This window comes from Eucalyptus grandis, chromosome 7 (genome assembly GCF_016545825.1).
Source record: "Eucalyptus grandis isolate ANBG69807.140 chromosome 7, ASM1654582v1, whole genome shotgun sequence".
Lineage (NCBI taxonomy): Eukaryota > Viridiplantae > Streptophyta > Magnoliopsida > Myrtales > Myrtaceae > Eucalyptus > Eucalyptus grandis.
The window spans coordinates 46,748,740-46,763,073 of NC_052618.1; the positions used below are offsets into that span (position 1 = coordinate 46,748,740).

General features: G+C 43.7%; 1 protein-coding gene and 1 long non-coding RNA gene across 2 annotated transcripts; one reads left to right on the forward strand and one right to left on the reverse strand.

The window, feature by feature from the left end:
• Nucleotides 1–700: 700 nt before the first annotated feature.
• On the reverse strand, nucleotides 701–2,968 carry LOC120296371. The gene is made up of 3 exons (XR_005553306.1): nucleotides 1,871–2,968; nucleotides 868–1,204; nucleotides 701–741 (listed from the first exon to the last, which is right to left on the reverse strand). It is a non-coding gene; the product is annotated as an uncharacterized LOC120296371 (long non-coding RNA).
• Nucleotides 2,969–9,257: 6,289 nt separating this feature from the next.
• LOC104455714 (piriformospora indica-insensitive protein 2-like) lies at nucleotides 9,258–10,670 on the forward strand. The gene is made up of 2 exons (XM_039317863.1): nucleotides 9,258–9,262; nucleotides 9,926–10,670. The coding sequence occupies exons 1-2, from the start codon at nucleotides 9,258–9,260 to the stop codon at nucleotides 10,668–10,670; spliced, it is 750 nt and encodes a 249-aa protein (XP_039173797.1).
• The last annotated feature ends 3,664 nt before the right edge of the window (nucleotides 10,671–14,334 follow it).

Consider the following 14,334-nt stretch of genomic DNA (forward strand, 5'->3'; position numbering starts at 1 on the left):
CATGGTGGTTTGATGGACCTATATTCAGTTGGACCGATTCCCATGAATCTGATACGTTTATTCAGGAGCATTCACATAGGGCCCTTTGCAATCATAGTTGGCGGAGGCCACTCTTTTTCACCTCCCTCGTCTGCATTTTGCCCAGTGCGCCTATTATCTTGGATCTCTGGCGTGAGAAAGGCCCCAGAAGAGATTGCCCTCGCTGCTTTGAGCCTATGTTGCGTGCGGCACCATGACTTCCCTAGAGTTGCTGAGCAGCTTTGGGTTAAGGAGAATCATCTTTTCTGTATAGCCATCCAGCGTCTCATTAATGATGTTTCCAGGACCGGAATAAGTTCGCTTTTGGTAACGTGTTTAGGAAACAGAGGGAACTCCATGATGGATGTAATGGTTGCTCAGAAAGCTCTTCATCTAGTTGTCCTGTCATGCCCCGGACCCCGAGCGCGTGCCCATCTCTATCTGATCGATAATAATTTGCGACTTCCCAAGACGAGTCGCCGACTCTTTCCATTTTATTGCACATGCGGAAGCGAAAAGAAATCCCCTGACAGTAATCATCTCGGGATAGAAAAGCAGGATAATAGATTCACAAACAAACATGCTTTTACATATACACTAAGTCACGTACACAGGTCTATGGCCAAAAGACTACAAAAGACTGGCCTTCCAAAAAGAAGCGGTCCTAACTGACTTACGCTTCCGATCACCTCCTCTCAGCTCCAGGTCCTTCACTCGACGACCCTGAAAATGTTGTCCCACAACGGAGTGAGATATCATCTCAACAAGTCTAACCTCTAAACCCCAATTAGGAGGGAAATACGCCCAGAAGTGTCCTAATCACACAAGCACACAATCAATGAGACTTACCTCGTCTCAGATCCACCCTGTAGGTCAGTACAATTTATCTCGATAATTGAAACGCCACACTCGATTAATCATGCGTTCCTAGATTTGATCTCGGCATATAGCACGGCCTACTCTCAGTTCGGCGGTCTTCTGGCATTGCCAGGCATCGTCTCACCCCATTGAGCACGTCACGTCTCTTTATCAGACGGCTTTCCCGAAGGAGCATAGGGTCCAGAATCAACTGCGACCGGCTTCCCGTTGTCTAGGGGGTATCCCAAATAAGGATAGCGTCCAGCTCAACAGTCCGTGACGATTTCTCTTAACCATTACACGATCACTCAAATATGGCCCAGGGCACCTTGCATTGCACTCAAATGCTTCAATTAAAATGGTGAGCCTGACCTTTTTCTTCGTATTAGAAATTCACATGGAATTACTCGTGTGTGGGTACACGGTCAACTTGATCCAGGAAAATTGATATTCATCCTTTTTGAAATCACACTATTTCATATAGTACTAAAAACCATTTTCGGTGTCAAAACCCGACACCTGAGATTTTCTAAATAAATATTGGAAATTCACAATTTTTTGGAATTAAATACCAAAAATCCAATTAGCACTCAATTTGCATAATTTAACACTCAATTGCAGAAATTAACCACACCATTGCAATCAGCACGAAATTCTGGTCACCGGCTATCTCGGCCTAAATTCCGGAAAAATAATTAATAAATAATTAATTTCGAAAATTAATTAATTAATTCAATTTAATTTCTAAAAATACTAACCTTGGCCAAAATTATTAAATTAAATACCAATACGGACCCGGAAAATTTCCGAACCCTTCTAGATAAATAGTACAATTTATTTAGGCCTTAGCTAAACCATACTAACCACCTAACATGCTCAATTAAATAATTCAATTTCTAATTTAATCTAACTAACCACCTAATTCCTAATAAAATAAATCTAACACCCCTTAAACGTTATTAGCCTACTAAGCGAGTTTAGAGTATAAACTCACCGGTGTATCGCGAAAACCGGTTCACCGCGACGACGACGCGACGGCGGCCGAAATCTTAATTTTCGGCAGTGTCGGCGAACTCTCAGATTGGGCTTTAAACGGGCCCAACAAATCTCAGCCCAAATCTGAGATTTGCTTTTGAAATTGGACTGGGCTTAAGTTGCTTCGCGGGCTTCAATTAACGCGGGCTTGGAAAGGCTGAGTTGGGCTTGAATTCAAGTGGGCCTTAAGCTTGCAATGGAATTGGGCCTGAGCTTGAATCACTTGGGCTTTGCTGGGTTGAACAAAATGGGCTGATTTCTTGTGGGCCTGACTTCGTTTGGGCTTCAAATGGAAATGTGAAACTCGCTGGCTTGCGGCAGAATTCACGTGGGCTTGGACTTGAAGACACGATGGGCTGCGGCTTCACGCGTTGCTTGATTCTACGTGGCCCAATGGAAATTGAAGCAACTTCGGTCTTCACCTCGGTCGTTGGTGTTGAGTCGCGGACGAAGGAAGCAGCAAGAGCTGCTGCAGGGGAAGACCACGCGGACGTGAGAGGTGGCAGCTGAGACGTTGCTGGCGCGAGCGAGCTGACCGTTGCTCGATGAAGACACACGGCAGTAGGGTCAACAAAGCAGGAGCTCAGCTGACTTCGGTGGGCTTTGGAGATGGCAGCGCGGCAAGACCGAAACTGTTTCGGTGGATGGGTAAAGGACGTGTGGCAACGGGATGGGCTGTAGGCTGCAGCTTGTTCGGTGGCTTGGCAGTCAACACTTGCTGAGGTAATCGCCGAGTTGACCGAGAGCTGGCGTCGAAGAACTCGGGCGAAGCAGGAATTGCTCGGTGGAACTGGGCTGGCATGAGGATGGGTCAACAAAATGGAAAGTGGAGAAGTATGGTTGACTGAGGGAGACAAGAAGAACTGGAGCAAGGACGTTTATGAGGCTGAGTGATTTTGGGTGGGGCTTCGTTCGCGGAGAATGGATGAAGATGAAGATGCAGGGAAAACATGAAAATGAAATTGAGGTAGGAGCAGAAGCGTAGCACGAACGGGGAGAGAGACAGAGGCGGTGAAGTTTGTCCGAGAAGGCTTGAAGAGAGAGAGACCAAAAGTCTAAAATCTTAGCCAATGTCTTAAATGCTTGGTCCCTTGTCTCCTCATACTTATCCCCTTTATCCAATAATACTTTCCAACAAATATAAGTCCAAAATAAATCCATTTTGATGCAAATAATGCACCCCTTATCATAGGTTCCGAATTTTCAATTTTCGGACTTCGATATCTTCGACAAATTCCCCATATTTGATGTCCAATTTCCTCGGAGAAAAAGCTCATAGAATTTCTACAAGTGCCTTTCGCCATAAAGCTCGGTTTGCAAGTCCCAATTTCCATCAATTTAGCCCATATGAATTTTCGCTAATTTTCCGCAACGTCCGTATCGATTTTCCGCAAAAATCCCGGAATCTCTAAAAATTCTTCGGAGAATGAGTCGGCGTTCCTCAAATAGCTCGTGACACCACAGAACTTTCAATTTTTGAAATCGGGTTCAAATTCACGGTTATTTTCAATCCGACGCGCTTTTAGCGTGACCTAGTCTATCGAGTAGCTTTTAGGAATTTTTAGTACAATTGACCCGTGATCGATTTATCTCGAGTCACAATGTACATCTTCGACACATTGATGACTCTCGATTGTCGTGAAAATCTCAAGATTTCAAATACGAACACAGGGTACCAAAAATGATAGAAAATCAATTTAGTGTCAATTGATGAGAATTTTGCAATCAGGTGGAATCACCCGCATTTTGATCACTCATCTCAATCGAATTGACCTATCAGTGATCTCTGATCGATTTTTAATTGTGCCGTAATGACCATTGCAAATTAGCACGGTCGAGCAGTCGATTTCTGGTCGAATTCTCAAGTCTTTTGCGTTAAAATCCCTTAATAATTTTCCCAGATAGTCTAGTTATCTCTTGAGTGATCGGTTTAGAGAATAGCACTATAGATGCGTCGACGAAAGGCCCGATTTATTCAATTGAAATCACATTTGAAAAAATTAGGATGTCACATGTCCTAATGAGTGGTCTGCATGAGCAAGTAACTCTGGTTGTCATACATGCATGTGATGTTTTAGTTGTTTAATATTTGTCATAGTTTTGATTCTTGTTTCATCATCTGTCCATATACAAATTTACCATCCTTCAACGGTTAATGATACGCGAACTCATTATACCTCTATCTCCTCATCTTGTAGACTGATCTTAATATATCTAACGATGCCCATTTCAACTACCCAACATTTTCTCTTACATTGAGATATTGAATTGAATCAATTAAAGTACGAATAGAAGAAACTGATATGGAAACAATAGTAACGAAACTAGTTACACTTTATTAGACAATGGTCGTGATCCTTCCATTTGACAGCTCCTCTTCCGTGTTTGGTTGGATAAATCAAACCCTAAATCTCATTATGCTTTATTTAGCCAGCTTGTAAACTGATCTTAATATATCAAATGTTACTCATTTCAACCATACAACCTTTTCTTTAGCATGAAGGTATTGAATCAAATCATCTAAAGTATGAATAGAAGAATTGATACTAGAAAAAAATAACAAGCAAACCTATCACACTCCATTAGACAATGGTTATGATCCTTCCATTTTGAGTTACTCTTCTCATGTGTTTGGTCAGGTAAATCAAACCTTGGAAGTCGATTAGAATCGTGTCATTTTGGGTTTAGCCAACTTAAATTTCGCATCCCATTGCACAAATGGAAGGAAGCAAGGAAAAGGGGAGACAACGATCAAGTACAGATACCAACATGCTTGCATAATTTTACTTTTGGCCTTCCACAAAATAAATGTACACGGCTTCCGAAAATATAACCACAACAAACAAAAGGGTCACTCTTTACATATTCAGTTCATGAACTTAGCTGCCTACGTGTGCTATTTTGTTGGTTAGCTTAGAACGAAGGCTGCAATTCTTTGCATCTCATGTCCACCTCTAGCTCAGAATGGGGAAAATTACCAAAAAAGTCATAAACCTATTGTGCCAATTTAGTCATAATTTTTTTTTTGATCAATTGAGTCCTAAATCTTTTATAATTATTCCCAATCAGTCCATCTGGCCAAAATTGGCCGGCCGGCATGAGCAAGCTTTTTTTTTAATAATATTTTATTTTTGAAATATTTTATTAATTTTTTTTTTAAATCTTTTTTCCTTTTTCCTCTTCTTTTTCCCCCTCTCCCTCTTCCTCCCTCCTCCTTCCTCGTTCCTTTGGCTCCGGTGACCGACCAGCGAGCCCCTATCGGATCTGGCGAGGGATCGCCTCGCGGTTGTCGGCGAGGCAAGCCCTCGCTAGATCCGCGCGAGGAGGCCTTGCCAAACGCGACGGTGAGCCCCCCTGGTCAGTTTTGGCAAGGGCTCGCCTCGCCCGACAGGGGGCGCGAACTTGCCTCGAGGTCGCTGGTGAGGCGAGCCCTCGCCAGATCTGGCGAGGGGGGCTCATCGTCGTGTCTGGCGAGGCCTCCTCGCTGGATCTAGCGAGGGCTTGCCTCACGGTCGTTGGGTGAGGCGAGCCCTCGCTAGATCCGGTGGGGGCTCACCCCCTGTCGATAGTCGCGAGCTCGCCGACTAGCGAGGTGAGCTCATTTGGATCGCCTTAGTCCCCGATCGGCCGGCTGGCCGGTCGTTGGAGCCAAAGGAAGGAGGAGGGAGGAAGAGGGAGAAGGGACTGATCGAGAACAATTGTAAAAGGTTTATGACTCAATTGGTCAAAAAAAAAAGTTTAGGACTAAATTGTCACAATTACAATAGATTTATGACTTTTTTTTTTGTAATTTTCCCCACAGAATGTTATATGGTACTTGTGGTGTGTGTAGTGTGTCATTCATTGAACTTGATGCAAATTCCCAGTGTTGTTCAAGATGTTAAATGTTCTGACCTGTGAGAGATAATCTCGAAACCAACTTATTTGTAGAACTCTTTTATAGACAAAAAAAAAGAAAAAAAATGATAATATTGATAACTTTAGATTTGTCACGAGCGCACAATTCGACATCATATGAATATTAGAATCACAAGATTCGACTCTTGTACGGATGAGATAACGTGTTCACGGCATTGAGCTGCTGACTAAGATACAACCTACTTTCCATAGTACCACAATAATTGTTGACAGCTAAATTTTTCTAATTTTTTAGAATTTTACTTGAAAACTAAATGGCATTAAATGTTAGGAATTAGTAAAAAAAAAAGTAAAAAAAAAAAAACGATCGAAAATGGTCGGGTTAGGCGGATTCAGCTTTGGCCCGACCCACCCTTCTCTTTTCTCCTCCTCCCACGTGCTGGGCCGGCCCAAGCATCCTTTCTCCTTCGGCTCGACCCGCGTTCATTTTTCCTCACTTCAGCCAGTCTTCGATGCAGGACTTGTGAGGAAGAACATAAAACATATCAACAGTAGAGAGCAGAAGGAGCAGTGATGGAGTAGCAGGGAGATCGGGATGGCAGCATGATTCGCGGGTTGGGAATGCTTGGCCGGCAACTGGCACGACCGTGGTCTTTGTGCGAGGTCCTGCAGAAGAAAAAGAGAGCAAAAAAGGGAAAGAAATGGGGGGAAGAAAAAGGAAGAGGCGAAGACCAGCAGGGGGTTTCTTTCGGCTGGTTCTAAGAGGGAGAGTAGCTCACAAGAGAGAGAGAGAGAGAGAGAGAGAGAGAGAGAGAGAGAGAGAGAGAGAGAGAGAGCTCGGGGGGGAGAGGAGGACGGTGGCCGAGGAGTGAGGAGGCCTCGTCACCTCAATCCGACGTCGTCTCGGCCGCCGCCCTCCTGCCCTACGCCCATCCTTCGCGCCGTTTCTATCGAAGCGCCAGACATCTGTCGTCATCGTCGCGCCTCACCTCGAAGCCAGAAGCCGCCGCTCCTGCGCCTCTGCCCGTGACGACCCACCGCTTGCAACCCAACGCCAGCAGCCGAGCCACTGAGCCTCACCATCGCTTCGTGCCCTCGAAATCGCGACGCCACCTTTCTGCTGGTCCCGCTCTGCCTCTGCTTTGCCTGCGACCCATAGTAGCGAGCCCTTGACGGAGTCGCCAAGCTATCGCAACCTACCATTGGGGGGAGGGAACATGTTTAGGGGTATTGCCTAAGGATGGGCTTAAGGCTCGTGATTAGGCATAGGCTCTTCCAAGCCCATACCCTGCGTGACATTTGGATATTTCCTAGGAATTTTGCACAAAAAGAGTCACCACTAGCCTATTGGGGTCGGCTAGAAACCAAGTGAGGCATGAGAGTGTACCTCACTTCCTACGCAACCAGAGAATCTAGGATCGGAGACTTGATTACACTAATTGGCTAATTAGTGCCATTTCGGTACCTAATCTTGTTCATTTCAAAATAAATGATTTTTGTCAGGAAGCTTGAATTGATTTTATACTTATCCACTAACATGCAAGGTGATCATGCGGGTGCGGAATCATTAAAATAATAATCATAGCTATCAATGTCTTAATTACAGTAAAATTAAACACATGCAATTAAACATAATTAGATACATAAATAAAACATGCAACATAATTAATATACGAGCAAATAAAGGTCTAATTACACTAAAATAGCAATACATGGCAAGTCCTAATCAAATCCCATCACTTTTGGATTTTCAAAATGTTTTAATTTTTTAATTAATTTTTTAATTAATTTTTTAATTAATTTTTTAATTAATTTTTAATTTTAAAATTTTTAATTTTCTTTAATTTTTTATTTTTAATTTTTTAATTTTTTTTTAAAATTTTTAAATTTTATTTTTTTTTTTGGAAAAAATATTCTTTTCGAAAAAATAAAATATAAATATTACTTTTTAAATAAAGCGGCGGAGATGTGGCTAGGAGCGGCAATGCGTGGCGAGGGTCGGTGTGGGGCTCGCTTGGCGGTGACTAGCGAGGCAGCTCGGAGCGTGTCGGGTTGAGGGCGGTGGTGGGTGAGCGATGGCACAGCTGCAGCGAGGGGGTTTGGATGACGACTAGAGCGGGCGGCGGCGGCGGCGGCCCGGTGGTGTAGCGGAGTTCGATCTACTCCTAGATCGGTTCGTCTCCGGCTGGTTCGGCGTCGGGGAGCGGCCGCGAGTACGTCGGTTCGCTAGCGAGCGCGGTAGGTCGTCCCGGCGGAGGTGTCGGTCGTCGTGGCTACAACGGTGCGGGAGCGACGGCTTCTGGCGTTGAGGTGGGGCGCGTCAGTGGCGCAAGTGTGACGACGCGACGGAGAGGTGAGTGCGGTCGTCGGGCATTGGGCGCATTCGAAGGGGCTGCGTGAGGAGGCGTCGCTAGAGGGGGCCGAGTCGAGGAGCGGCGGGGTTGGCATCGTCGAGCGCCGCCTGGCTGGCGGCGGCGGTGGCGGCAATGCCACCGCTTCACCTCGACTCTCTCTCTCTCCTCCCTTCTCTCTCTCCCTTAGGTTTTTCTCTGTGTTTTTTTTTTTTCGTGTGTTACGCCTCCTTTTTTTTTTTTTTTTTTTTTTTTTTTTCTGTTCTTACCTTCTAGGGTTTCATGGATGAAGATGGAGGAAGGAGAAGGTGGCATGGGCCGGGCCAAGGCGAGATCCGGCCCGGCCCCTTCCATGTCTTCATTTTTCTATTTTTTTTGTTGTTTTTGTTTTCTTTTTTTGTTTGTTTTGTTGTTTTGTTGTTTTTGTTGTTTTTGTTGTTGTTTTTTTAAATGACTAATTCCTAATTTCGTACACAATTAAATCCTAAATGAAAATGAGAAAATTTAGGTGTCAACAGCTGTCCCTCTTTGAATGGGAGCTCGAAGAGGTTCCTTTCAAAAATAAAAGACACATAAATTATTTTGACGATAAACCCATGTGCATAGGCACGTATTAGGTCGATGGAAAGAACTCATAACTATGGAAGCGCGTCTTGTCAATAAGAGGAAAAAAGACTCCGGGCTACAAAGCTCTTTGGGCTACAAAAGCTCTCCGGGCTACAAAGCACACCGTGTCATAGGAAGAAGGACTCCGGGCTACAAAGCTCTCCGGGCTACAAAAGCTCTCCGGGCTACAAAGCTCACCGTGTCATAAGAAGGACTCTGGGCTACAAAGCTTTCCGGGTTACAAAAGCTCTCAGGGCTACAAAGCTTACCGTGTCATAGGAAGAATGACTCCGGGCTACAAAGCTCTCTGAGCTACAAAAGCTCTCAGGGCTACAAAGCTCACCGTGTCATAAGAAGAAGAACTCCGGGCTACAAAGCTTTCCAAGCTACAAAAGCTCTTTGGGCTACAAAGCTCACCGTGTCATAGGAAGAACTTCGGGCTACAAAAGCTCTCCAGGCTACAAAGCTCACCGTGTCATAGGAAGGACTCCGGGCTACAAAGCTCACCGTATCATAAAAAGAAAGAGAGGAATGAGGTCTCACTGTGTAACAATGTGTTTTGACCGGGTTGAAAATGCATGATTTGAGGAAAACCAATGAACCTTTGTAGATAACATGGTTTAAGGTTGACCATGAACCTTTTGAAAAATTGCAGTTTAGAAAAAAAACTCATGAACATTTTAAAAGCGGGGTTTAAGGATGACCCACGACCCTTGTGGTTTAAGGATGACCCACGAACCTTGTGGTTTAGACTGTAAAAAAAAGGTCTCATCGTGTAAAAACGGGTTTTGACTGGATGTGATGGTCTCACTGTGTAAAAAACGGGTTTTGACTTGATGTGATGGTCTCACCGTGTAAAAATGGGTTTTGACTTGATGTGATAGTTTTTGACTGGATATGATAGTCTCACTATGTATAAACGAGTTTCGATTGGGAGGAATGTCTCACTGTGTAAAAATGGGTTTCGATCAGATGATAGTCTTACCGTGTAAAAACGGGTTTTGACTGGGAAGAAGGTCTCACCGTGTACAAACGGGTTTCGACCGGATGATAGTCTCACTGTGTACAAACGGGTTTTGACCGAATGATAGTCTCACCGTGTAAAAACGTGTTTCGACTGGGAGGAAGGTCTCACCGTGTACAAACGAGTTTTGACCGAATGATAGTCTCACCGTGTAAAAACGGGTTTTGACTGGGAGGAAGGTCTCATTGTGTACAAATGGGTTTCGGAAGCTGGACCTGAGCAACAATTTATTAGAAGGGAAGCTGCCAATGGAACTGGGGAAGCTCAAGAATTTGACCCTCTTGGACATGAGGAACAACAAGCTCTCTGGTGGGTTGACTCGGTCACTCGAATCAATGTGCTCACTGCAAGAGCTGATCTTGGCCAACAACCCGATAGGAGGGGACCTGAGAATCCTAGAGTGGGAAAAATTGCAGGGCCTGGTCGCTTTGGACCTTTCACAGACGGGTTTAACAGGGGACTTTCCAGAGTCGATCTCTAAGCTGAAAAACCTCAGGTTTCTGGGTCTTAGCAACAACCACCTCGGTGGTCACATCTCACCAGAATTGGCAACATTGCCCAGCATCAATGCTCTGTACCTAAACGGCAACAACTTCACCGGGGAGCTCGAATTCTCTAAATGGTTCTATGGAAAGATGGAGAGGCGCTTCGGGGCCTGGGACAAACCTGGCCTGTGTTACCGGACTGAGTCGCTATCCACAAGCCACAAGCCATTTGGGGTCAAGCCCTGTCAGGAACAGGGCATTGGGGTTGATAAGCCCACCTCAGAGGCCAAGTTGGGTGGTAGCCGAGTGGGGCAAAATGTCCATTTCATGGCATCTTTGGGATGTTCAAGGCATGGTGGTGGTTATTACGGGTTCTGGGGTCCTTTTCTGTTGGAGGTAGCAATGTTGCTGCTTATTGTTGTGAAGAGTTGCTAGATGATGATGGGTTTGAATTTATGATCTTCATTTCCTCAGTGGACGGAATAGTTATTGAGTATATACTATAGGGTAGGCCTCTATCTACTGCTACTCGTAGCAACCAAGGGATAGATGAAGAAGAAGCCTTGGAGGCATAGAAAAAAAATGTCAGAATATCTTTCTAATACAACTAACCATTAATTTACCCGTAAGCTCGTATGCGAATAGCGTTTCTTTTTGCTGGCATGCAATCAAGTTTAATTTCCTGATTCAGGGTATCCGTGATTATGCATCTTTGTTCAAGATTTTGGCTTTTCCTTAGGGTTAATATCTGTCAACAAAGTACTTCTATTCTGCTGGAGTACAATGTCACGGTGAGCGAATACAGTCATCAAAACCCAATGTGCCTGTTCTAAGGACTAATACTCTAATGATAATCATGGAAACCCCTCAATATCCTGTAAGCCGGAGATCATCAGAATGAGAAAAAAGCAACTTTTATGAGGGTAGCATGAGTTTCTAGCGAGTTAAATGCAGAAACTTTAGCGGTAGTGTCAGACTTGAACGCGACTGGTCATATACCCAAAGATCACATTTCTTCTCTCTCAAATTTATGAAATTTGTTGATGCTGGAATTGGTAGCTACTACCGGAAACATCCATCATTCACTTCGCTCCTCCGAGGAATGCCCAACGAACCAACCTGACCTTTTTCTCTCCGGTACAAGCCTATGGAAAAAGAAAAGAGGCTCAATGCTTGGGGAGAATATCTGCCTAGTGAGAGAAAGTGAAAGGGGCCTCGAAGAAATTTCCCTGGTGGTTCTCAGAACTGTGGTATTCTCTCTCTCTCTCTCTCTCTCTCTCTGTACTTTGTTCCTAACAGCCTGTGAAGTTTGTACGCAGAAAGGCTTGTGTACTGCTGTGGACCTCTCTTTCTTTAAATTCAAGGATGATGACAAGTGCGTGCTCAGCAATTCCTGTGCTACGTACCATCTTTCTGCTCGAGCATGGGGACCGGATCCTCCTATTGCTCTTGGGATGTTAGAGGAGTGCTGAATGGATGTCCCGCGTATCATTTCCTGTACGTTTGATTTCACCCTTTCTGCAGGACTCCTTTGTCTCTCTCCTAGGGACGGTTTTTCATTATTTTGTGAGATAAATGATTAACATCCTATTAGATCCGTCGAATGGGTATTAGTTTATTTAACTCGTTTTGATCCATTTTCATGTAATATAAATTTAGTGTCTCACATCCAACTCATCCGTCCTCAACCCAGATCTGACTTAATATATATTGCCAAAATACTTTTTATATTTAATTCAATTTAGAAAAATCCATAATCAAATTAAGATGAGAGTAAGAAATGTGTGACAACGAGATCAAATAAGAGTGAGAGGGAGTGAAGAGAGAGTTATAAAAATGAGGTGGATGTAAAAAAGTTGTGAACCCATCTAAATTCATCTATGACCCATTTACTAAAAATGATTAAATCATATAATAATTCGACTTATTAAATATGGGTTTGGAGTGAGTTTCTTCATGATGCTAATGACGTGAAAACTTTCAAGTTTTCCACACTCATGATTTTGGGAATGAGATGCTTTAGGCCCATTTGGCTTTGCATTTTCTTGAGTATCTTGAATGAATGGGCATTTGGTGAAGGCAAAAGTATTTGGATTCTCATTTTGGTGTATATTTTGTAAAACAACTTTGAGGTGAAAAGAAAAAGGAAAAACAGGGAAAACAGAGGAGGAGATGCAGATGTGTCGGAGAGGAAGAAATAATGAGGGAGACAACTCGATCTGTTGCTGGTGGTGCTGGTGGTGGTGGTGGTGGTGGGGAGGCAACGTCACCTGAGGTCAATGAGGTTGCGTGACCTTAGGCAAGCATGACCTCAAGTGAGGTTTCTCGACGAGTCGATTTGGCTACAAGCGATTGAGCTCCGTCGACTGAGCTTCGTCGATTGACCAACTACTCCAAGGAAGAAGACAATGAATGGTATTTTTTTTAAGGGCAAAAGAAGAAAATACGATTATCAATGTGGACAATATTGGAAAGAAAAAAAAGTCATTAAACCCTTTCAATAGCATTTCAAAAATGCTGAAAGCTCAAAATAGATAGGGATCTACTTTGACCTTTTAGCATTCCAAATGTTAGCATTTGGCAAATTAGGTATCATAAAACCGAACTGAATACCTTATATTTTCTCGAGGAGTTTTGGGCATTGAGAAGTCTTTTGAAAAAGCCGAACCAAACAAGATCTTAGAATCAAATCAAATCATTTGTACTTCACGTGCTTCCTTTAGACAGATCCGTTAAAACTTTGGGCTCGAATAATGTTCGCAGACGAAAGCAAACTAGCCGGTTTGCGTGCAAACAAAAATTGGACCGGACTTTGCAATTCGAAGTAACTTCAAGACAGACAATATTTTAATCCTTCGGTGCTCGTTCTCGAGATTGCTTCGTGGACAGGCTGCTTGCAACGTGGCCCAATAAAACGGAAAACCGCATTATCGTCCGAAGCCCAACAGAGGTGATTGGTCGGAGACATGAAGAAGAAAGAAAAAAGAAGGAAGCGCAGACCCAGAAAACAAGGAAAATGTCTTCGTTCTTCCCTTCTTTGTTGTCGTGATGGGCGAGAATATCTGCCAGCCCGTCGTGGAAAAAAAGGGCTGCCCGTCGCTAACGAACCTTTACCGAAAATCTTGCTCGTGCTCCGATCGAGGGGGGATCAAGTGACCTAAGCCGTGACTCCTTTAATAGGTATCACGCGGGTCTTACATATTTAATCGTTCAGATCATTTCGGTTTATGATAAACTCAGCATGGAGTGCTGAAGTAGGAGTTTCATCGAAACTCAAAAATGGGTACGAGGAGCACGAGAGTTAAAATAGCTGGAGGCTCGAAATCTCGAATTGGGTCTGACCCCGACTTTCCTTTTTGGGTCTGGGCCTAAACCTATCCCTGGCTTTCCCGGGGGTATCGATTAGGTTTCTGTTTCGAGCTCGGACCGGCACCGAGATTGGCTCGAACGTGGCTTCGAGGTAATCTAAAGATCTAAGACGTAGGGAATAAATTCACCAAATTGGAAGAAAAACCACGTCGTGTGATGGATCGAATCGGGATGATGCGACTTGAATTCGCATTCGGCTTCACTGGCAGAAGTTCTTGTTGACGATAATGTTTCAACGGATGAGAGGGCAGTTTCAGCAGAATCAATGAGCCAAATATTCAACTCAGCGCCCATCCCTTTCCTTCATTCGCGTGACGTCAGATGTCCTTTTATTTTAATTCCATGCCTTCATAATTTTTTAGTATTTTTCTTCCCCCTTTTTATAATTTTTTTTGGATGATCACGAAGATAAGCCAGTCTTGATTGGCACAGATATAGAATACACGAGTAGAAGTTTGTTAATACAGAAAATTGGATCCGGAAAAAGTTCCTATTATTATATCCCCATATCATAATTCCCGAATTTTATCTTCCTACAGTTGGAACTTAACGTTACCCCTAATTAAGAGACATCTAAAAAGGGAAACGAGTATATAAAATAGGGTTCTAAACCCACTAAAAAAAGATAGATGCTGCAGCCCAAAATAAATTCTAGTGACAATATAGTGCTTCGAACGACATTTTCTGGAGTGACACGGATACATAATTTCTTCCATCTCATTTATTAAAA